General features: G+C 42.4%; 2 protein-coding genes across 3 annotated transcripts; both read left to right on the forward strand.

Annotated features, from left to right (window-relative positions):
• Positions 1–499: 499 nt before the first annotated feature.
• malt2 (MALT paracaspase 2) lies at positions 500–7,898 on the forward strand. Of its 2 annotated transcripts, none has more exons than XM_068591775.1 (17): positions 500–668; positions 1,120–1,290; positions 1,527–1,693; positions 2,241–2,371; positions 2,547–2,703; positions 2,794–2,981; positions 3,240–3,336; positions 3,456–3,506; positions 3,926–4,012; positions 4,127–4,330; positions 4,544–4,721; positions 4,837–4,911; positions 5,053–5,180; positions 5,801–5,950; positions 6,080–6,237; positions 6,833–6,970; positions 7,182–7,898. In XM_068591775.1, coding segments are annotated over exons 1-17 (2,511 nt in total). In that variant the 5' UTR covers positions 500–666; the 3' UTR covers positions 7,611–7,898. The 2 variants fall into 2 exon arrangements, with proteins under 2 accessions (XP_068447876.1, XP_068447877.1); XM_068591776.1 differs by having other exon boundaries at positions 501–793.
• Positions 7,899–8,040: 142 nt separating this feature from the next.
• Positions 8,041–17,297, forward strand: safb (scaffold attachment factor B). The gene is made up of 21 exons (XM_068591382.1): positions 8,041–8,329; positions 8,610–8,706; positions 9,819–9,889; positions 10,023–10,280; positions 10,376–10,435; positions 10,540–10,579; positions 11,393–11,819; positions 12,170–12,213; positions 12,303–12,409; positions 12,517–12,666; positions 13,345–13,433; positions 13,707–13,756; positions 13,878–13,957; positions 14,063–14,205; positions 14,414–14,534; positions 14,707–14,903; positions 15,295–15,472; positions 15,624–15,706; positions 15,808–15,866; positions 16,102–16,156; positions 16,279–17,297. The coding sequence occupies exons 1-21, from the start codon at positions 8,180–8,182 to the stop codon at positions 16,397–16,399; spliced, it is 2,580 nt and encodes an 859-aa protein (XP_068447483.1). The 5' UTR covers positions 8,041–8,179; the 3' UTR covers positions 16,400–17,297.
• Positions 17,298–23,706: the final 6,409 nt, after the last annotated feature.

Genomic DNA, 23,706 nt, shown 5'->3' on the forward strand with positions numbered 1-23,706 from the left:
GCTACTGGCCGTATTAACTGTTGCCAGATCTGTGGGACGATGTCCGAGGAGAGACTCCATTCCTTCTTGAACTCATTGATGTATGTTGTCATTTGGTCACACAACACTTTATAAGAGTGTACTTATTGAATATTTGTTTCAGTAAAAAAAAATCTCCAAAATGTTAAGCTTATTTTACCAAAATAAGTGTTGTAGCATAACCAGTGCATAACAATAAAGTTATAGAATATTTTCCCCAAATCCTTTACATTATGCAAAAGTCACATTTTCCAAAATCAGCATTGTAGTACAACCAGGAAGAGACCATCGCTGCATTTACTGAGTTTTGTCACATTGCACTACATAACAGTGAAGTTATTGAATATTTGTCCCAATAGAAATTCTTCAGATTTATGCAAAATAGTTTCCGCCCCCATAAAATAAGTGGAGTGCAACCAAGAGAAGCCCACACATTGATGCCAGGGACGCTGTTGAATACAACGTTTATGATCAAAAGTTATTGATCCGAATCTGTGAATTTCTTTCCAACTTTACCAAACTCTTACACGTCGGTCCATTGGATCGAACCGAGATGACGTGACTCTCGTTTGACGGCTCTGGTGCGGGCACGGCCGAGGAAATGAGGAACCGAAAAGAGACGCAAATCATTATCTGAGGAACACAATCATGTAAGACTGGAAGAACCCTGATGCAGTGAAACGCACCGCCAGGCTGTGTTCATGTAGAAAGGAACTCGTTCCTCTTTCTCTTTAACAGGAGTTGATTACCGGTCCGCTTACTTGTGATAAAGTCGGTAAGTTTTTTTTAAAATATTTTTCTGTATGTTAATTGCGGAAGCGGCAAGTTGCAGCGTAGTTACTAATCGACGTCGCGATGTTTAAATCAGTCCGTCGTTTCAAGGCTTATTTCCTGAATACGATTAATACCTTCGGTCGCGTGCGTACCTCGTTACCGTTCATGACATGTTTTATTGTGTGTGTGTGTGTGTGTGTGTGTGTGTGTGTGTGTGTGTGTGTGTGTGTGTGTGTGTGTGTGTGTGTGTGTGTGTGTGGAGGGGGGAGATTTATTTCGAGATTTAGCGCCTATCGTGTCACTTAAATGTTCCCGTATGTCCGTTAGGTCCATCGGTGTGTTTGTGGTGACACCTGCCAAGATGGAGGAGTGGAACAAGAGCGTCAGTAGTCTGAGTGAAGAAGTCCTGGCCAGGCTGTCAAAGATGTTGGACAACACGACCTGCGGATGGAGGCAGCTGGCCAATGCTGTGTCCGAGCAGCCGAAATTCCGATGCAGGTGAGACATTGAAGGCATCACTTGATAGAAGCGCCCCACAAGAACAAATACATTATTTCCACACTAATTTGAACATTTACACTTTATGTAGTATGGGGATTATCTTTGATGTATGACATGTATGAGAAACAGATTTGTCTCTCCATCATCATGCACGTTCCTGCTATTTCTTTTGGGGGGCCCATTGAACTCTCCCCAATAGATTTAACTCTGCCCATTGCGCTTCCACTCTGCAGTGAGAGTGAGCTGACCAGCTGCTCACTACAGGTGCTGAGCTCTGCAGGCAGCCCAGGACGCACCCTCCTGGCGAGGCTTGCTGACCGTTCCTGCTCCCTGGACTTCCTGCTCAACTGCCTGAGGAAGATGGACCACCAGGAAGCTGTGCATTACCTTACCAACACGTGTGAGGAAGAAGTGACAGGGCGGGCATACATATGCAAATGTTAAAAACAACCTTTTTTTAAATGGCAAACGTTTTGTTCAACAAATTAATATAATCCCACATTAAGCATGCTGTGTGCTTGTGTGTGTGAAACAGTGGTGTTTCTAGACTATTTCAAATGTTGCTGAGGAACATGTTGCACCTTCCAATAAAACTGCTGTCCATTTATCACCCCCATCGGTTTGGTTCTCCGAAAGACGAAGGACACACATATAACAATAAACGCAATGATACTCATTCAGTTTTTATGCACACTTTCTCACTGCTATGAATACTTACAGTTTCCCCTTTTTGGTGATAAATGTGGGGTATAAAATATGCAAAAATTTGCCGCAGGTATGGGGCTAGAGGGCGTCCTGCCATATTATCGATGCAAGCGATAGCTCAGTTTATTTAGATGCAGATAAAACATGGAGCTACACACATCTAAATAAAAATATCTTTGCTCTTTTACTGTTTTTCTGTGCATATTATCGTTAATGGTTGTGTGTGTGTGTATGTGTGGTAGTGGCGGAGCTGATCCAGATCACCGTGCAGCCACAGACCCAGCAGGCCACAGTGGGGGGCAAGGTGGTATTAACCTGCAGAGCCGCCGGTCCCCCTGGACTCAGCTACCAATGGTTCAGAGGCAAAGAGGAGGTCAGTCGAACCTTGTTTGATCATGTAAATGTAAATGATAACAGGATTTCAGGTCAAACCCTAATAGAGTAATATGTTCTGTATGTATCTGCCACCTTTACATCATATGGACGATAATGTGGTGATTAGATTATCATGTGATATTATGTGGTGATAGATTATTTGCTTGTTTTAGATTTTGGATGGGACCGGGAATACACCGGAGCTGGTTCTGTGTCCTACAGCCTTGGCCCACCAGGGCCACTATATCTGTCGAGTCCACCACGGAGGGAACTTTATCTTCTCCCAGTGGGCTCATGTTCGTTTCCTCCAGACTGCAGGTCCTAGTCCAGGTACCTCCTTCTCGTCTCCCTGTTTTTCTGTTGTTTGTTTGTTTTTTCATCTCATGTGATGTAATATCTGAGAAAATCTTGTCATCTCAGGTTGCAGCAGCAGTCTGTTTCCAGGGTCAGCGAGCGGGCTGCGTATTATTCAGCAGCCTCAGTCCCGGGCAGTGTCTGAGGGCGACTCTTTGTTCCTGGAGTGCAAAGCGGAGGCCAACCCGCCTGTGCAGTACGAGTGGTACCACAACATGATGCCCATGACACAACACAAGACTTGCTCTCTCAAGGTCTCCAGATGTTTTCAGAAACCTTTTTTGTGGTTAATACTTTTAAAAGGGTAAAAAAGCTTTACAACCAACACCATAGATATACAAAGCCCTCTGCTATCATCATGAAAGGGATCACATAAACAAAAATCAAGGTTTACTTGTACATTTGTATGACATATATAAGATCAAACTAATGCAGGTGTTGAGACTTTATAATCCAAAAACAGTTAACTGATTCTCAGGTTTGGTCTCTGTATATTCTTTTACTCCCTGTAGGTCCCATGTGTGACCACAGCACACAGAGGACAGTACAAGTGCAAAATGTTCAATTTGTATCATGAAGTCTGGAGTGACACAGCGACGATCATCATTGGTGAGAGAAATTCGTAAACAAAGATAGAGCAGCATTGAGTCTGACATTGCACGTTTATAGACTCAATACAACACGAGTACTGTGCAGTGAATAACTTCCTGTTTTGCACTTTTATGCAGGCCCCAGTTCCATCACTGAGGCATCCTGGGTAGAAGTTGATCGTGGTCCAGGTGTTTTTTATATTCGGGTGTATACGTATATAGAAGTAAATAGAGGAACTAGACCAGAATTTGTGTTCCTTTTCACGTTTGTCCTCGTCTCCACAATACATCAGACTTGATACCTGTTTTCAGTGAAAGGCTTTCTATGTCAAAGCAGCTCATTTGCATGCTGCCATTTGTAGGTTGGGTGTGTGCGTGTGTTACAGTCATGCTATTTGATCAGTTGTAGACTGGGTTCATCTGATCAACAGATGGTAACATGTACAGCATGGGTTGTTACGAAGCACTGTAGAGATAAAAACAAGACTTTAAACAGCATATATATATATATATATATATATATATATATATATATATATATATATATATATATATATATATATATATATATATATATATAATATCACTTTTCTTATTGCCGTTGACAGACTCACAGGAAGTCCGTAGGTGTGAACCAGGACTAAGTCAGCTTCAACAGACGGTCAAACCACCCTCATCAGTCAAGCAATTCTGTGGTGAGTTGTGTGCCAAAAAATATACACAGTGCAATCACAACACAGTACCTGTGGATTACATGATTCTTTTTTGGTTCTACAGTTCTTTACAGTTCCTTCCCTTCCCCTCCACAGCCACAGACAAAGTTGCTCTCCTGATTGGCAACATGAACTACCACTATCACACTCAGCTGTGTGCTCCCATCGCTGACGTCCACGAGTTGACCAACCTGCTCAGACAAATGGACTTCAAGGTGGTTTCCCTGCTCGACCTCAACTGGCAGGAGATGCACAGCGCGGTGACAGAGTTTCTCTTGCTTCTTGACAAGGGCGTCTATGGTCGGTCTAAACAATATACTCACTATGTTCAAAATGTGAATCATATGAGTTTGTACTTTTAAAGACTACAACACAGGCTCAACACCTGCTTTACCCCAACATGATAAATCATTTAAATGGATGTACAGTACCATGGTTTTTTTTGTCATAAAGATGTTTTTTAACTACATGCTTATTTATAATTAAATAACACACATGTTACTCCTTCCACAGGCTTGCTATACTTTGCTGGTCATGGTTATGAGAACTACGGCAACAGTTTTATGGTTCCCATAGATGCGCCAGCCTCCTACACATCAGATCACTGTTTGTGTGTTCAGAATGTACTGACCAGGATGCAGGAGAAAAAGACTGGACTTAACGTATTGCTGCTGGACATGTGCCGCAAAAGGTATGCATTATAGTTTATATTATTAAAATATTTTTGAGTTTTTGGAAATATCATGTTGATGCCAGATCATCTGCTGCAAATATGTATGTCTCTCATGAATTCCTTTTTTTTAAAGAAACCTATATGATGATATCATTGTACAACCAGGACTGCTCAAGGTGACGGCAAACATAGTGTTTGGATATGCTACGTAAGTTTGCTGATTCTCCTCTGCTGTCGTTTTAATTCCCCTCCACCAATGTTGCAGAAAACAGATGAACTGTACATGTCTGAACTGATCTCTGTGATTTGGGCTAAAAGGTTTCACTCATTTGTCGCTTGTTGTGTTTAGATGCGTAGACGCTGAAGCATACGAAGTGAAGAGGAAAGATGTGTCAAATGGCATCTTCATAAGCTTCCTGAAACGCAGAGTCTGTGAAGACGAGAAGGTCACAGTCATGCTAGACAGAGTGGCTGAAGGTATGTGGAGCAGGCGTATGAAGCATGAGATGTCTGGGCATGCTATGAGATATCCATGTTGCATGGAAATGTAAGATTATACCTTCCATTTATTTATGTTAGAGATGGTCTTAACAATTAGTCTGCCCCATGTGGCCAGAAAGTGGCTTGCATGCAGCTCCTTTATGTGAACGTTCTTTTACAATGATTTTATATATTTATTTATTTTTCTTTGCTTATATGCTTAGATTGCATTCAGATCATCAATACACACTAAAATACAGGTGTAAATGATCAAAAATAGAACGGCTTGGAATTTCTGTTCCTGGTTTTGTGGGTGCTGGCTCACTGTCACTCTCACCGAAGCGCTTGAAGCCGTTTGAGCCATCGTTAGTGTAATGAGTAACACCTGTGCTGTTACTACAACAACAGGTCCAAACGTCTGTGCATGTTGGCTCCATGACACGGCTTACAGACACACCAGTATGGTTACACAAGTCCCGCCTGTGCCATGATCTACTCTCTTTGGGGTTCAACGTTTTGAGCATCAAGCAGGACCACATGTCATGTTACAGCATCGGCAGGTGATGGCGCACACCTCCTAAAAAGCACTCATGAATGCTTGTTGTAACTCTTATCAGACATGGGGTGCTGTGAGATCACTCGAGGGAGACAGGCTCTGGAGCTGCGCAGTAATCTGTCTGAACGGCGTTCCCTCACCGACCAGATAGAAACCACCGAGTGTTCTGCATCCCATTCAGCTCGAAACCTGCAGTGGGCTGTTGCTCACGGTACTCGTTTCATACACGTTATTGTGAATTATTAAACATTACAATGATTATTGACACACTTGTAGCTGAGTTAATGTTTGTTGAAATGAAAGTATTGTCTTAAGGTATAATTTAAATGTCTCTTTGCAGTCTTACCAAAAAGCATTTGCCTGCAGTTTGACTGTGGAGTGAAGGTTCAGCTTGGATTTGCTGCAGAGTTCTCCAATGTCATGGTCATCTACACTCGGATACTTGAGAAGCCCCAAGAAATAGTTTCCTGCTGTGCTCAGCTTACCGATTTCCCTGAGGTTTGTAAGTCGATATTACACATGAAGAGTTGAGATTTTGAAAGACTCACATGAGCATTTATTCCAGACTGTAATGACTCATTATGCTTGCAATCTGTTTTTCATATGACACTATTTACAGTGGCAATAAATGTATCATGGTATGACCTTAACTTAATGTCTCGGGGAACATAAGGAGTAACAAAGTTTAGCCAACCTTTGAATGAAAGGGAAGGAGAAAAAGGATACCGAAGCACTTTAGTGTAACAATGAGTTGCAATTTTCTTTTGTTTTTACAAAGAAAAGCAAAATAAGGCATCAGGGTCTGAAGACAAAAAATTAAAAAAATGATTCTACTGAAAACAAAAAGACAATACAAAACTCCCTAACAACCCTAGCCATAAAATCCCTACTAGGCTTTTCTAATCAAAATCACCACAACTAGTAAAAAAGAAAATATCAAGATTTTAGCCGAACAAATGTGTGGCAGACCTGAGATGGCTCTCTTCCAACCAGAGGAAAGAGATAGAATCAGTGGACTTAATACATGGATTCTTGAAGCACACACAAAAACAAGAATTTACTGTACTGACTTTCATCTATCTTACTTTTGTAGGATGTGGACATTGATTTGAAGCAGAGTAACCAGGAGACCCTGCTTGAAGCCGGCAGTTTACTATTGCTCAATGAAAATCTTCCTTCACCAGAAGTCCCAAGTCTCTACACACGAATCCGATGCCTGCAGAGACTCAGGGTCAGACATATATGTTGATACCCTCCTCTGAATTTTTGTTGTATTTGGCACAGTCGAGAATACGTTTTACACCACCACTAACAGTCAAATTAAAGTATGTCACATTGATTTATTTTATCAAGCGATGTTTTCATGGTGTTACGGAAACGTTTGGAACTCAGAGCCAAGCCTTTAAAAAAAACTGATGTTTTGCTCTTCACGGTCTTTATAGAGGGAGCTCACGTTTGCCATCTGCCTTCATTACACCTATTCCAACATGGATGACGAGGTACAGGAAAGGCAATCAGTGACAGTTGGAAAACCGCTGGTCTCCAAACTCAACCTGCATGAGCCACGACTGCCTCACGCCTGCTCTTCCTCCTCATCTTTCAGCCTCAACTCCTTCAAAGTTCCTGAGAACTCCTCCTATGCCTCGGCTGGTTCAGCCTCTGATGCATGGTCATATCATGCACAATCTGGCAGAGGATCCTCCACGATTGACTCGCTAACTTCACCCAAAAGTGCCAATATTCCAGAGGAGACTGACAGTGAATATTTTGATTCCCCTCAACCACTCGTTGCCAGCAAAAGCCTGCCCCACAGCCAAATAAATGACATTGACTACAAATTTAGTGACATGTACAATTTTCATTCTCACTGAGGATTATGAAACCCATGATACACTGATAAATCACCAGCATAAATAAACAAAAACAAAAAAAGAAAAGTCAGTTTTAGTAAAGCTGACCAGAGACTTGGGTCATTGTTATGGTTTTAACTATGCATTACTTTTTTTTTTTTAATGTTTTATTATACTGTGTTTTGTTTGTTTTTTTACAAGGATTTAATACATTATAATGCATTGGCAAAGTAAAGACTGCAGATCAACTGTGTTCTATTTGTAAGAAGGAAGAAATTAAAAACATCCGTTTCAGATGGATTGTTTAAACTGGTGTATGGTTCAGCTTTTTGTTACTTTCATTGCCTCTCATGTGCATTCGGACATCCGTCACATCACATCCCACGTTGTGTGATCCTGAGCTTGTACTTGTCTCTGCACTACAGTTGCACTGCGCATGCGCCGTGAAATCAACTCGAGTGGCTCATCACGGCCTCCATTTTGCAGTACTTTTGCAAGCTAGCTGCTCCCATTCGTCCTGCAGCATCAGTAAATAACGTGCATTGAAAAGGATTATTGCAAGGGGAAGATACATTTTCAAAGAGAAAACGATGGCTGACCCATCTGCAGACGTGAAGGTTGAGGGCGCAGAGGTCCGCAAACTGTCTGAGCTGAGAGTTATCGATCTGAAGGCCGAGCTGAAAAAACGGAACCTGGACATCACGGGCGTCAAAAGCGTGCTGTCTGAGCGCCTCAAAAAGGTCGTGTAACTGTTTACGTGTAAAAACAACTAAGCCCCGCATGTCTCTAACCCAAATGACCTGCCGTTATTTGCGAGGCCTGTGTTTTTGTGGCTTCGTGAACGTCCTCAAACCAAACGGACGCTTAACTGAAAGCTAACGTGTTAGCCTCCGAGGCCCGCTGACAGTGCCTGTACGCTAGCTAGCTGCCAGCTAACTATCTTTTTATCTGACGTTGGTTTTATTACTGTTTGTCTGTGTGCAGTGTGTTTGAAGTGTCCATGTCTCTGCAATCAAACAGGCAATCGAGGAAGAGGGTGGAAATCCTGACCAGATAATAATCGCTCTGGAGTCGACCCCGAAGAAATCTAACGTGACACCGAAACGGCCTTCCAAAGGTAAAGGTTTAACCCACACTCTGTATGTATGTACTATATGACTAATGCGTTTATGGGAATATGAAACTTCACCGCTACGTTTCCCAAATGTCACATGGTCACCTGAAATCACCCAGACTCGACGTAATCAAACTCCAGGGGACAGAAAATATTCTTGTTTTAAGACGTTCCCAATGGTCTCTCACCAAAAGTGAATGATTATGTCAAAGGAGTTGAATTAAATGTTTCACTGTATTTATTTTCCATTTGCTCAACTACACAGTGTAGAGTTCATTGGGTGACTGTATCTACATTTTGGTCCAACCAACACTAACACATTGCTAATACTTTGCAAAGATGTATCAATGTAAGACCTGTCAGTTGTATTGGATTGGATTACGATTGTCCATCGCCTGTAAAATCTGACGCACAAAAAAGTTTTCTTTGACACATGTAAGATGACCGTATGAGCTTTTGGTCTTAACCAGTGGTTCTCAAACATTTTTTGTCATGCCCCACATTAAGAAAGAAAAATGTTTGTGCCTCAACAAAATTGTAACAAAATGGTCTATACTGAATTTTTGTTGAAATACCTTTTTGTGACTCCTCGGTCCGTGCTTTTTCAAATGATAGAATAAAGAAAATTAAACTAGATTGCTCCATCAGACAAAAACATAAAATGTGCAATCACTTTGTTAGAATAACGCAACTACAGTTCAATTTGTGCAAAAAACAATAATGGTTGATGCAAAAAAATGCTTATTGTGACTGCAATTAACCTGTTTATGCATTGAATGTATTTTTTAAAATAATAACGATAAACAAAATTAGTGCAGATATGTGAGCTTGTGGCTGCAATGAGCCTGTGGCTGCAATGAGCCTGCTCTCCTCTCAAATCATGCCCAATGTTGAGCTTAGATCTCTATTCTGTTTTGAGACGCATCAGAAAAGCATACCTCACAGAGAACGGCTTTTGGCAAAATGGCAAGAATCGGAGAGTCTTGCATGCGTAACCTGTTAATGGCGTAACGTAAATATTTCTACAAGTTCTGGCATTTATTAATTTTGTTTTGTCCGAGTACTTTTGTAATATGTTCTTAAAATAAAGAAATTCTGCATTCCCCCTACTATAGATACAAGACAAGAGAATGATGAACCAGAACCAGAGGACAGTGCAATCGAGGAGGATTCTCACTATGGCCAGGTGAGATTGCTTCACTTCTTTTCACATGTCCAAGTATTACTATAATGATGCTTTGGCATCACCCCTTCATGACAACAGCAAAGACTTGTTTTTTGTGTGTGTCTTCAGCAAATTCCTTCCTTTCCTTTTTCAGGAAGAGCTTCAGGATGATCATGAGAACATGCAGGAAATGGACATCCTCGACATGAACGTTCTGGATGAGACGGAGAATGACAACGGGATACCGGCTGAAGATCATGAGGATGAAGCCGGGAATTGTCACTCTGACGAAGATGCTCTGTTGAATGACGAAGATGCTCTGTTGAATGATGAACATGACAAAGACGCACAGTTAAACGAACAACATGACAACAGGACCTTGGAGTCAGAAGATGAAGCAAGAGGCCCGGAGGTGAAAGATTAGACAACAAACCTATGTGCTAATTTTGATCTTTTATCTTTCTAAATGCCGTTTTTATATGACTGCATTTGTGTACACTTTCACAGATGGAGGAGTCTGAGATGTTGGATAAGCCTGAAAAAATACCATGCTCATCAATCGATATGGTATGTTCCCTCAGATATTTCTCATGTATGTAAAGGTTGCGACGTTGTGGTAATGCAAACTTTCCCAAACTGTCACCTTCATTAAGACATTCTTGTCTTTTTAGGCTCAGGATCCAGAGGCAGATGACGTGCAAGAAGTAACAGGTACTGTAGAAAATGGTTTGGAAAAAGGTGGAGGCATCTTTTTAGCGTTGAGCTTGGAATGCAAACACTTAGTTTAGTTTCAACCAGGAAGAGAGACTGGAAGCCTGAAGGGAATTGCTGGCTTTGTGTTGAAATTTAGTTAACCACAATTAATAATTTTCCTGGTAAAAAGTTTGATTTAAGTTGCCAGTCATGCTGTTGCAGTAGTAAAATAACGGTGGTTAACAATTTGATTCACATTGACAGCAATTATATTTCATGGTCAGGGAGGTGTGAGCTGTTGCAGGTGATTGCAGTGTTTCTAGGTTGCCACATGAAGAACAAGACAATGAAGATCCATCAAGACTCATCAACTATTACAACTTTTTAAAGACTCTGACTCGAAAATCAGCTGGATATCAAAGCACTGGACTTGAGCCAATGTTCTTGGCATCACCACGAATGGACACTGGGGAAAGTCAAACGCTGAAAGAAGGTGGACTGCAGCAAGAATCTGCTGCTGCACTGCTGATCTTGTGGCTCTCTTCAGCACTGAACTCTTTGTCTGCTTTGGATCAGGTGAACACAGTGAAGTGGTTCAACTTGAAAAATGGGCCCAAGTGTTAGTCGCACCAGTTGCCGAGTTGTCCTCCACCCTTTGGGTTCTCTTCCAGTCTCTCGTTAGGGTCTACTTCATCGTTTAAATACATAGTTCTAAGAGCACAGGCCAGTGGTCATGACGTTCCTAATCCAGGCCTTGCCAGTTCCTCGTTAACCATTGCTGTTTTTCAGAAGTGATTAAACTGTGCCATTCTATTCCTGTTAAATCCGTAGAAAATGACAAAGTAGCCGGCTCTTGTTTATCTGAGCCACTTAACGAAGATCACCAGCAGAGCCTCGCGACGGGCCCTGAAGAAGAGCAAGCTGCCACCGCCGGAGGGGAAGACAATGTGTCCGACACCGGCGCCAAGTCCGAGATGGCCGCCTCTGGAGATGTGGAAAGCACCATGGATGTTGATGAGACTCTCACCAAAGAGGTTGGGGATGCCCAGAATGCCCCAGAAGAGACATTTGACGCTGAAAACAAAAGCTCGCAGGCTGTTAGTGTAAGCGAACAAGGCACTGTGGGTGAAACTGTTGATTCAGAAATGGGGTCTAAGAAGGGTGAGGAGGATGAGAAGACAGAAGAGAAAGCTGCTGCGGACTCAGCCTCCACAGTGAAAGAGTCCTCTTCTGTAGAGGGCGATGATCAGAAAAAGAGGTTTGTTGCTTTCTGTCTATTAGAAACCAAAATGGCTATCTCTGTTGCATTGGCTCCTTTGTGCTAGCAAAATTTGGATGCTCTTTGGAGGTAAAAAAAACTTCGTGCATTTGTCTTTGTTTTCATTTGTCATTCTTTACGCTCATCTATCCCACTTTATTACCCATTAACGAGTATTCGGATTGCCATATGGTATAGCTCCATTTACTCACTGTTAAATCTCTGCACTATGGTACATGATGGGCTGGTCACTGTCGGTTATGTATTGTACCATAAAACACATGGTGTATGAGGAGAGGTACGAGGTATTTCACTGCTGTACGCTTATTGCGTTTTTTCTTTGTCTCTAGCCCTGAGGAGAAAGATGGCAAGACTGAGTCAAAAGATGAAAAGGGTGAGTTGATAAAGTGTATTTTTTCCGGTCCCGGCCTTCAAATTGAGTGGGTGTGTGTATATATGCTCATTAATGTATTGTGTTTGTAGCCGCTGGAAGCGCTGCAGCAAGCAGTAGCAGGAATCTGTGGGTCAGTGGTCTGTCTTCCACTACTAGAGCGACTGATCTGAAGGCTCTCTTCAGCAAATATGGCAAGGTTAGTCCACGCAGACGATCCCACACTGTTGACGAAAGGCAGAGAATTTACTGATCATTCGTATTTTATCTAAAATTGAGGACTTCATTTTTTTCCATTTCCTCCAGGTTGTTGGCGCCAAGGTGGTGACCAACGCCAAGAGCCCCGGGGCTCGCTGCTATGGTTTTGTCACTATGGGTTCAACAGATGAGGCCACCAAGTGTATCAGCCACCTTCATAGGACTGAGCTGCATGGCAAGATGATCTCTGTGGAGCGGGTGAGTGTCAGTGTGGTCCCACTCAGATGATCACCGCATAGATCTGAGTGAATCTTACAATTTGTTATGCAGAACTATATTTTTTTGTTAAATTTGAGTTCTGTTGGCTGTAATGGGAGAAGTTAAAGCATTCTGCTAACCTGAGAAATAATATCCTCATTGCAAATGACATGCAGTTCTAAATGTAAACCCATACAGAAAGAAAGTCATTCAGCAAGCCATATGTGTGTGACTTTATTAAAGCATTTTTTGCCTTGAACAATACATACACAATGGTCATTAACATGAAAGTCCAGAGAAAGAAAACAAAACCCAAAAGTTGATTTTCTGTTACAGTTGTAATTTTGTGGGTGAGGCTCTCTAAAATACAATCATTGGTAAATGTCATCCTTGAAGTCAAAGTAGAGACTTGAGTTTACAACTAGAGACATTATACAACTATCAAATATAACAATTGCCTTGTGTCGCCTACTATTGAATGTAAACTCAGGCAATTTTTATATTTGCTAGTTGTATAATTTTGTTGATTAGGATCCTGAAATGAATTAAGTTAAAAGAGCACGCGTAATCAGATACCTAAAAAAGAAGCTGATCAGAAAAACATTTTCTGATCAGTGTGCAATGTAATCTGTTCATTGAGCTTTTTTGAATCAACACGTTCTTGGTTAAACATTGCAGGCTAAAAATGAGCCTGTGGGGAAGAAGCCAGCAGACAAGAATGATGACAAGAAGACTGGTAGTGACAGAAGACATTCTTCTGACTCAAAGTAAGACCCCTTACAAGATGTTGCATCTCTGAGAATAGTCTCCTACTAAAAAAGCTCCGTCAGCTCTGTATTTTGGTCCAATGCGCTTTTAAATATGATCGGTACAAGCATTTTTAGAATGGCATGCCCCAGTAATAACCTATGAACATAGTAGTGGTTCCTCAGGTGTAGACAAGCTATCAACTATGTAGGAGAAAAGTAAACCATTCACTGAACTGTTGATTAATATGTTAGTTGTTACTGCACTGGCTCAACATTTTATGTTTTCTGTAGATCTGAAGGGAAGGATGAGAAGTCTGAGGGAGATGGAAAAGATGGCAAAGGTAAGAAATGTGTACTCATTTGCAGATTGTATGAAGGAAAACATAAATACAGAAGAAGGAAAGATTACTTCTTCAAAACATTTTCCTTTTTTCTTGACTGTATCAATTGATTGTCTGACAGGGAGAAATGAGAGGACCGTAGTTATGGACAAATCCAAAGGAGAGCCTGTCATCAGCGTCAAAACCAAAAGCAAGGAACGAGTACGTGAACGAAAGCGTCTTCCTCACAAGATCGCACTGAAATATGCCGTGGTCATGTATAAGGTATTCAGCTATTTTACGTTTTTCATCATCTCCTCTCTCCAGAGCACGAAAAGTCGTGACCGCAAGTCACCCAGTAAGGAGAAGAAAGAAATCTTGTCGTTCGACCAGATCAAGGAGCAGAGAGAGAGGGAGCGGCAGAGACAACGAGAGCGAGAGGTCAGAGAGGTGGAGAGACGCAGATTCACGTAAGGACCAACAATTAATAACCCGTAATTCACTTTTAGTAAAGATCTTTGTTAAGTTAGTTCTGTAATGAAAAGCAAATCTTCCTCGATTTAAGTCTGAATAAATGACCTTTTGCAGCTGTTTGTACAAAATGATTTTACAATGTTAACCTATACAAAAACATGTACATGTGACGCCGAGAGATTGATCTTCGCCATCTTCCTTCAGCGACCGTGGCGACCGTGACAACCGAGACAACCGTGACAACTACCCGGAGCGCGAGCGAATCCGTCTGTTCAGAGAGAAAGAAGAGAGGAAACACTTGAACCGGAAGAGACACTGGCTGGAGGTACTGTCAGTCATCTGTCGTCCACATTTCCAACCTTTTGTATCTGGTGCAAATCTTACAAAAACTGCTTACAGAAATATAAATATCTGTTATTAGATTGTTTTGCTCCCATATACACCAAAGAAATGTCCTCGTTTTACCTCGCTGTACTCATGAACGATTTGACTCCCAGGCTGAGAAGGAGCGCCTGGACGCAGACCGCATGGAGCGTCAGTTCTTGGAGCGGGAAAGGCTACGCATCGAGTACGAGAGGCGACGCGAGCAGGAAAGGATCCTCAGGGAGCGCGATGAGCTGCGGCGGCAGCAGGAGCAGCTGCGCTTTGAACAGGACCGCCGCCCTGTGAAGAGGCCCTATGATGTAGATGGCAGGTAAAAAACTGACATGGTGTTCAAGATTCAAGATATTTTTATTGTCAGACGCACGGATAACAGTTACTCCATACAATGAAAAGCTTATTTTGCTAGGTCCTCCATACACTCATAATTACAATAAACTTAAGGTAAAGAAAAATAATTAAGCATACAAAAAACATTGCTATAAATGATAATGTAGGAAAATATATAAAGTAAGGCACAACAGTATATTACATCACTACGGTAGTGATGGTGATACATGGATGTATTCCTGGCAGAAAGTGACTTCTCAATCATTCAAAAATATTACCAACAGTTGTGTCCCCTTCAATCTTCAGTCTGTGTGGTGTAGATGTCAGATGGATAGAGAGCAGCTCAGGGGATGAACTCGATGCTCCTCTTTTAGGAAAGACGACTGGCCTGACAAGCGCATGGCCTCTGATGACCGCTACAGCCGTTCAGACTTCGGTCGCCAGGAACGTTACCAGGACTTTGACCACAGAGACCGGAGCCGTTACCAAGACGACCTGATGGGGGACAGGCGAGACAACGCTCGCGGCATCGGTGCAGACAGAGACAGTCAGGTAAGAAGTGTTGACCTTCATTTCACTCAAGTTGCACTTACTGCAGTTAAAGCATAGCTTGTGTCTGTGTGTGTCCCCGACCTCCTTACTGTCACAATGGATGAATATTTTCAGTGAGTTAATCGTGGCGGTCTCGTGTCCTTTCTTTCAGCACTTCTCAGACAGGTCCGAGAGACATGGTAGAGAAGGCCGAGATTCCTGGAGTGGAAGTTACGACAAACGCGTCAACCCCCGGTGAGGCTTCAGTTTAAGCCACTTAAAAACTGAAATAGTGTCAAGTGCTGACATTTGTCCTAGAGGGAAGATATAAAATGTAAATGTTTTTCTTGTCTTAGGGAAGGAGGTCGAGACTGGGACTCTAGTCGGAAAGTAGATGGCGACAGAACATGGCAAGGTACGCATGCTTCTGTTTTATTTTAGCGTGTGTAATGATTGTATTGCGAGTTATACTGACCGTCTTCCATGATACCATGATGTACATTAGAAAGTAAAATACCTTTTAGCTAACCCGATTGGAGTGTAAAATAGCATCATTATAGTAGCAAGCCGAGGGATGATGATGCAAGACGAAACTGCAAGACGGACTCCCAAACTATTCCAGGTCTGATGTTTTTGCTTTGATGTTTCAGGTAGAGACGGGGCCATCCCAGGCCAGAGCCACATAGCTCGTGGAGGACTGGCAAGGTGAGCAATGAATATTAGCTGGATTTGCACCTTCTTTTTTTTTAAATAAAAAAATGCATCTTTTATTTTTACATTATAATGGAACAGTATCGATCATTGTGTGTCTGTGTATTTTTGTCCAGCGGCCGTGGAAACTACATGAACACAGGAACGTCTCAGTCCCTGTCCGGAGCGCTCAACAGGCAGAACCAGCTGATGCAGGGCAGCGGGTTGCAGGGCGGAGCTTTTGGCCGACGCTACTGATGTCCGCCTGAAGACAATAGTGGGACTGTTTAAAAAAAGAGGTCGTATCAGGACGGATGTGACAATCTTGTTTTGTACATTTCTTTTAAAACCAGGAATTCTTTTTTACACAATTCCAATCCAATTTTTGATGGAGACCTTTATTTTTCTCATTGCTTCTCTTTTTTGTGTTGTGTGTGTTGTAGTGATCTCCTGCCTTGTATTTATCATTCAGTCAAACCTCCCTTGTTAGTGCAACACAACTACTTGCCAAGAATGTGTTGTATATGCAGGTCGGCCTGTGGTGGAGTGACGTCAGAGCTCTGTGTTGTGAATTAAGATGTTACCTGACACCCGGGTCAATGATCCTAACCTCACCAGTCTTCTCCTTATCCCAGTTTGTCTGAATTGTTGTGGATATTTTCCATTCTCGTTAAATGAGCTTTTGTTGAAATTTAATTTCACGACATTTTTGACAATTTGACGTCATTCTTTTTAAAACTGATGTTTGGAGTTTTGCTGATGAGTAAAATGTTTTTAAAAGTAAATTCATTCACATTCTTATTATCCATGGCATTCTAAAATACATTTTTCTCGGTCCTTTTTTTTGTATTTTATTTGTTATTGTTGAATAATGGTTAATAAATGCCCCCAGGACTCAGTGTTCGCAAACAATTGATTAAGATCTGTTATAAAATCTAAATCTTAAAATGTAATGTATTGTTTCAGCCTATGTTTTCTGTAACTCAAATGTGTTTGTGTTTTTCATAAAAGTGTTAATATTTAGTTAAGTCCTTCGGTTTGGTTCATTTAAGGCCATGCTCTAAATAAGAATAAAAGCTGTTGGTGTCTCGTCAAGCTGAACTGTAAGATTAAAAGGGTGAAATTTACTCTATAAATAAAAGATTTTTCATCTTTTTGCATTTTTAAGTTCATCCATTCAAACTCCTTTACTTGATATGCAGTGTTTTGCCAGCATTGAATGGTTTGATAATAAAATGATTCTTCCTCAAAGATGTGATTGGAGGAAAGACTTAATGGACAACCTCAATTTGAACTTGTTTCAATATTTTAAAAAAAAAAGCACTAAATCCTTTAGAGGTTGAATGGAGCATGCAACAAGATGAAAATGTTACAGAAAAGCAATATTCAGTTGAAAATGTTTTACAAGCTAGCCAAAGCCATTGAAATTTAATTTCCAACACGATGCATTTAGCCGGACTGAGATCGACTTTACAATCGTTAGGCTTTGATAAAAGAAGTAACTGCTGTTCGGGATGAGGTGTGGTTAATACTTAATGTCCAAGATGATGACTAAAAGGATGTTTCCTTCTGACTTAAATGGAATAATAAAGAAACCACCAAGACGCTATGATTCTCATTCAGTACTACATACACCGACCTTTTGCACTCTGACTGCTGCTCTGGTGCCCTGAAACCTTTCCAAACGGCAGAAAGGGAGAGTTCCAATGAGAATGGATGTTTTATATTTCGCATAGACCTCCAGCCGAGACTGAGGAAATGAGGTTAGAAGCTAGTGGTTGCAACAGCGAACCCATTGGGTGCTCTGGTCGAGCTGGATGTAGTCCAACAATGCAGACTTGTGACAGTCACCTCAGTGAGTGTCAGTGTTGCATAACGTTCTCATTCCAGTCAGAACAGCACATTGTCCAGGATCATGCGTTTATTTGCGACAGAAAATGCTCTTCTTGACTTTAAGGTGTCATTTTGACCTCTGTACTTCACGCTTGCAGGTCATGAGCTCATCACCTGACAATATGATTGCCAGATATAGCTCCTTCACTTCTAACTTCCCTTAGTTCTTATCTATAACTGGATCCAAGTTCCCTTTTTATTTATTTTTGTATTTTCGTACAAATGGAGTTCCTCTCTTCCCACTGATACTCTCCTTCAGTACACTGCGGCTCAGTCACAAAGAACTTGTGTATATAACTTGGAAAGTACTCAAGAGCAGGCTGTAAACTCTTATTGGTGTTAATTTGAGCCTCAAGTTTTAATAAACTGTGAAAATGTGCCCATAGCTAAATGCTATTAAGGCATTCTTCTTGCATCTTTTCTATATTTATTCAGTGGTTGCTAACAACTTTTATGGCACAACGGAGGTCTGCAAACTGTTCCAACTGGCTCCAACTAAGTCATTTCATTCTCGCCTCAATCGAACGCGAAAGCAAAAACGGGCATTTCTTGTAATCAACTCAAATGATCATCACCTGCTGGTCAGCGAGCCCAGAGGACAGACAAACGCCTCCCACCAGCAGGTGATAATGATTTGAGTTGATTACTGCCTCCACGAGAAAGGCCTGAGTGGCCAAGATGTGTTGGCGACGCAGGTGACCCCTGTCACTGTAGCGAACCTGCAGGTCTGCAACGCCAATCACACACAACGACACGCAGCTGTGGCTCAGAGACGTGTCGTCCGTTTACAACAATCTCAGCATCACCGGCCTCTTCCCCGACCCACCTGTCGACCCTTCTCTTGCTGCCTCGCGTGGAAACACAAAAGCAGCGTAAGGTTATTAAAGTTGTAGGCTCCATCCCAGTGTCCCCCCCTAATCCCTAGTTTTTGTCATTAGCTTTGTTTTGTTAAAATGAAATGTTTGATGATTAAATCTGTGTAATGTATATATGTACCGCCCATGTGCCTCTTTGTTTCCTTTTTTTTTAACGTCTCCATTCTTGCATTGGTAACTGCGTGTTTAACGTCACATTGCTATGAATTTTGAGTAATTCTTTTTGGCAAAATCGTTATATAATCCGGATTTACTCAAAATCTGTAAATCAGTCAACTGGAGACTGGGATTGGGCCTAAATACTCCCTGTTTTCCTCTTGTCCTTTTCTAATTATCCACTAGAGGGAGTTATATAATCACAAATAGAGGCTAGAACCAGTCGTTTCCAATCATTAAGTAGATGTTATTTTGCATATTAAATGAAAGTGGGTGCAACGGTAGAACCTGCTGAAACACTTCCTTTTACATGATGAGCAACATTTAGAAAATGATGATTGCGTGCTTGGGCTATTGCATCCACGTGGGCATGGATGACAGCAGCGCTACAAGTGGGAAAAACTTGTGACAAAAGATAAAGGTAGACAAGATATGACTTGTGAGTGAGAGGATGTTGGGGATAAAACGAGGACACGCACCAGTGACCAGCACTGCAAGTGCAAAGAGTCCACCAGATGTACAACGAGCAGTCTAAATCAACATGACTGAGCTGGTGAAGGCCAAAGACACTTCATACACCCTTAAAGGCATGTTTGTATGTGTATATAAGCACTCACAATGAGGCCAATATAAAAGGAATGCACACACACACACACACACACACCACTGATGCTCAGCTTCACGACCGTGCTGTGCAACATCCTCTGCCCTGGCCTTTGGAATGTGTGTTTATTTTCTCTCTCAGTCCTGATGTTGTCTCACTGAAGTGTCCGTCATGTCTCTTGTGTGTCTCTCTCCCCTCACTCTCATTGCTTGAAGATGCAAACATGTTGCCGAGATGTTTAATTCGTTAAACCCCAGCGCTAATCGGTATTTAAAGTAATGCACGTGTGTGAATGTACGGCAAGAGACAGCCCCACCTCCTGCACGTGAGAAACAACAAACATGACGGGCCCCACGTCGTATTATCACACAGCAGGTTTTCAGCAGGATCCTCTGGCGTGTTTCAACACTTCTATTGGTCCTCTTCTCTGAATCAGTGGCAGATCATGTGAATGTGAGACGCTGAAGCAGGGGTCGCGATGTTTGTGGTGCATGCGCTCTTGTGCATGGGCCCCTCTTATGCCAGTCTGCAATACACCAGACGTGAGCACACCAGGAGCTTCCTTGGACAGCTGAGGGAAATCAAACCTCCAACAGCTCGACTTGCAGGGAGGAGAAGAAGGTCTGCAGAGCATCAGTGCTGTGGGTCAAACAAATGCAGAAAGGGAGAGAGATGAGAAAGTAAATAGTCGATCTACTATATCTCCCCCTGCCCTGTTTCTGTCGACACATGGCTTTTGAGAATATATTCTTCAAATTGACAATCGTATTGGGTGTGATGTTTTTGAAATCCTTAAAAGATATTCATGCTCATGGTTTTAAAGGAATTAAGGCAAAACCACAGACAGATAACATATGTTTAGATTGGGGGGAAATCCCAGCCAGCTGCTGAGCAGCAGCATCAGAGTAATGATGCAAACCCAAAGACATTGAGCTAAGACAGAGGCCAGACAGAAGAGAAGGGAGCGAAGACCAACGACGGGTCATCCCAGTATAAGACCTGGAGAGTCAGACATGAGGCTGCTGTCATCCTGTATAAAGGATCCTGAAAACTTAAGTGGAGAGTCTGTCACCAAATGTTCTGTTGTTTCTTATTTTCAGATAAGATTTTCTTGCAAAATGATTCAAATAATTCAAACAGCCGAGTCAGCAGGAATTTCCATTTCCAACCCCTCCTCACTTTACTGACAGGCCAGACGCTGGCCTTTTCTGGAGCAGTTGAAATCAAATCGTTATGAAATCTTTTCTCCCTCCTGAGTTGGGTCATCAGTGAGTTGAGGAATTAGACTGGTGCTCATTGCTGCATGCACGGCGACCCAGGTCGTCTTCCTTGACCCCAAAACGACAAGCCTGCTGAAACACAGGACTCATTCAGCCCTCTGCGCTGCTGCAGTCCTCTCATAACATGTGGAGAAAACATGGACATACACATGGGCAAAAGCCCTCTTTGTAATAATGTACAGGCATGACGGAGAAACTGGAGAAAAGCCAACTGAGCAGGCAGAACTACGGGATGTGGATCTCCAGCACACACACACACACACACACACACACACACACACACACACACACACACACACACACACACGTATACTTGCATCCATGAAAAGAGTGTGTCGGCTTTTGTGTACTGGACACAATGTATAGGACAGTGGAAGCGACTTACAGAGGATACGCAGCAACAGATGTACGGCCTTCAACCCATTTGTTCCTCTGTGTGTGTGTGTGTGTGTGTGTGTGTGTGTGTGTGTGTGTGTGTGTGTGTGTGTGTGTGTGTGTGTGTGTGTGTGCATGTGTTTTTCCTATTCACACTTAGTCCTCTGCACATACTGTACTGTACATGCATGCAAACACACCATAGGAAGATTTACATGCGTGCCTAATCCAATTGGCAGACAAAAATGTCCCCATGGTGCCATATCTGTACCATGACTTATGTTTCATACGTATCTAAATGTATTTATATGCTGTATACGTCAAGCATTATAAACGATGAAGGCTGATGTGTGTCTGGCTTCCTGCTGATCCCGTGAGGTCACCCTACAATAAAAAAGGAAAAGGGCTCTCATTTTTAGAACCAGACTCAGTCAATTTTCTTAAGAGCAATCCACTTATTTAGCAATGAACTCCTACAACATTGTCAGATTTTTGATTGAGCAAAATTGATGCAGCGACTCTCGAAACATCTTTTTTCTCCTTTCTCTCCACCCTTCCTTCCGTAAAACATGCTATAATAGATGGCAGATGTTTCTGGCTTTCCACAGATCTCCTCATCCCCGCGAAAGATAAAAAGGCTCACGGCGAGGCCGCAGAAGTGATTTCAGCTGCTTTTTCCCAACACTGTTCAAATCTAATTTGTAATAATAATAATCTATGATCGCCTGAATTCTACAGAAGTACATTTTTACGCAACTAGTTTTTTTTCCGAGAAGAGTATTGGACATCACGGAAAAGGGAGGGCTTTATTTCGTGAAAGGGACACAAACACGAGACACCCTCAATGTATATTAGATTTAAACACCCGAATGTCCAGTGCACGCACACGCAGTTCACACATCAATTAGTTTTCCCTCATTAAACTGCCAGCACAAGTGTACAACACAACCTCTTCCTGTCACCCTTGGATAAAGGCATAAACTATCGGCTTCCTCACACACTCAAGTCTTTCTGCGGCTCTTTTATTACCGTATGTGTCTTCAGTGGGAGGCTCGTAAAAGACTGAACTCCAACTGAGTAGCCTTTCTTTCTTTCTGCCCTGGCCAGAAAATCCTTTTCTTCGTCTAATGGATTCTGCAATGAAGCTAAAATTCCCACTGGTGTTGGCGAACTAGAACGGTCTCTCGAGCTTTCGTGCCATTAATGAGAAATCAACCATATGATTGGTGAAACCATAGGAATAATCCTTTATCAGTCCAACAGTGGGGAAATGTATTCTCTGCATTTGACCCATCCTTTGTATTTTAAGGAGCAGTGGGCTGCCCCCGAGTGAAGCGCCCAGGGAGCAACTAGGGTTTAGTGTCTTGCTCACGGGCACTTCGACCCATGAACGACGGGGAGACTGGCGATCGAACCGGCTACCTTGTGGTTGCAGGACGACCACTCAAGGGGGTGCCGCCCCAACCATTAAATACACGTTTGTTTTCCTTCTTTGACATCATGCCCCTCAGCTGGCTTCAAGGTCTCAGCAGAAATCCGTCTCCTGTTGTGTCTCTCGACGAGTGACGGCCGTGAACGAGAGCGGGAGCATTCAGATAAAGGAGAACACCGTGTGATGAGTGTCAACGGAGACATGACACACCGTGAGAAGAGGGCCTGGAGGCGGCATTGACAAAGTATACAGTTCAAGGGACGGAGAAGGAGATGGAGGGGTATGGGCCCAGATCAAAATGAAGTCACGTGTGTATTAAACATAACGATGCAACACCAGATAACACGTAAGGCAGCAGCCGCATCTCCAGCGTGCTGAACTAGTGTTGTAGCCACATACTGTAAGCACATGGTGTTACCTCTCTCAAAAACAAGCACAGGGCTTGAGGATTTCACCATGTGTGTGTGTGTGTGTGTGTGTGTGTGTGTGAGAGTGTGTTTGCACGGCTGCTTTAACACATGTTGAAGAGGTTTATGTCCTACGTTCAGAGATTCTATGCGAGCATGACTGTGTGTTGTTCATATTTGGGATTGAAGTTACACCTGTGTTTGTTCCAGTGGTCGTAAACTCGCGTGAATATTGGAGAGAACAGATGGAGCCCAAATGCCACCGCCTCAAACATTCAGCAGATTTACGGAGTCTGCATAACTCAACACCGCTCTGCTCATAATCTCTCAGAAGTGCAAAGAGCGGAATGTGAAACTAATGTGCAGCCTTTCAGGTTTAAAAGTGTCCAGAAGAGAAAGCACCAGCATGGTGAAGGAATTCCTGCCCAGCAGGAAATGTATGATCTGCAGTTATCTTTTCATTTCCCTTAGCATGCCCTCAAGGTCAAAGCCAAACTAATTGGAGCTCAGAAGGACTGAATGACAGGACACTGGAACATATCA

This window comes from Clinocottus analis, unplaced genomic scaffold (genome assembly GCF_023055335.1).
Source record: "Clinocottus analis isolate CAN_PGR_092001 unplaced genomic scaffold, fCliAna1.0.p SCAF_25, whole genome shotgun sequence".
In the NCBI taxonomy this organism is placed as follows: domain Eukaryota; kingdom Metazoa; phylum Chordata; class Actinopteri; order Perciformes; family Cottidae; genus Clinocottus; species Clinocottus analis.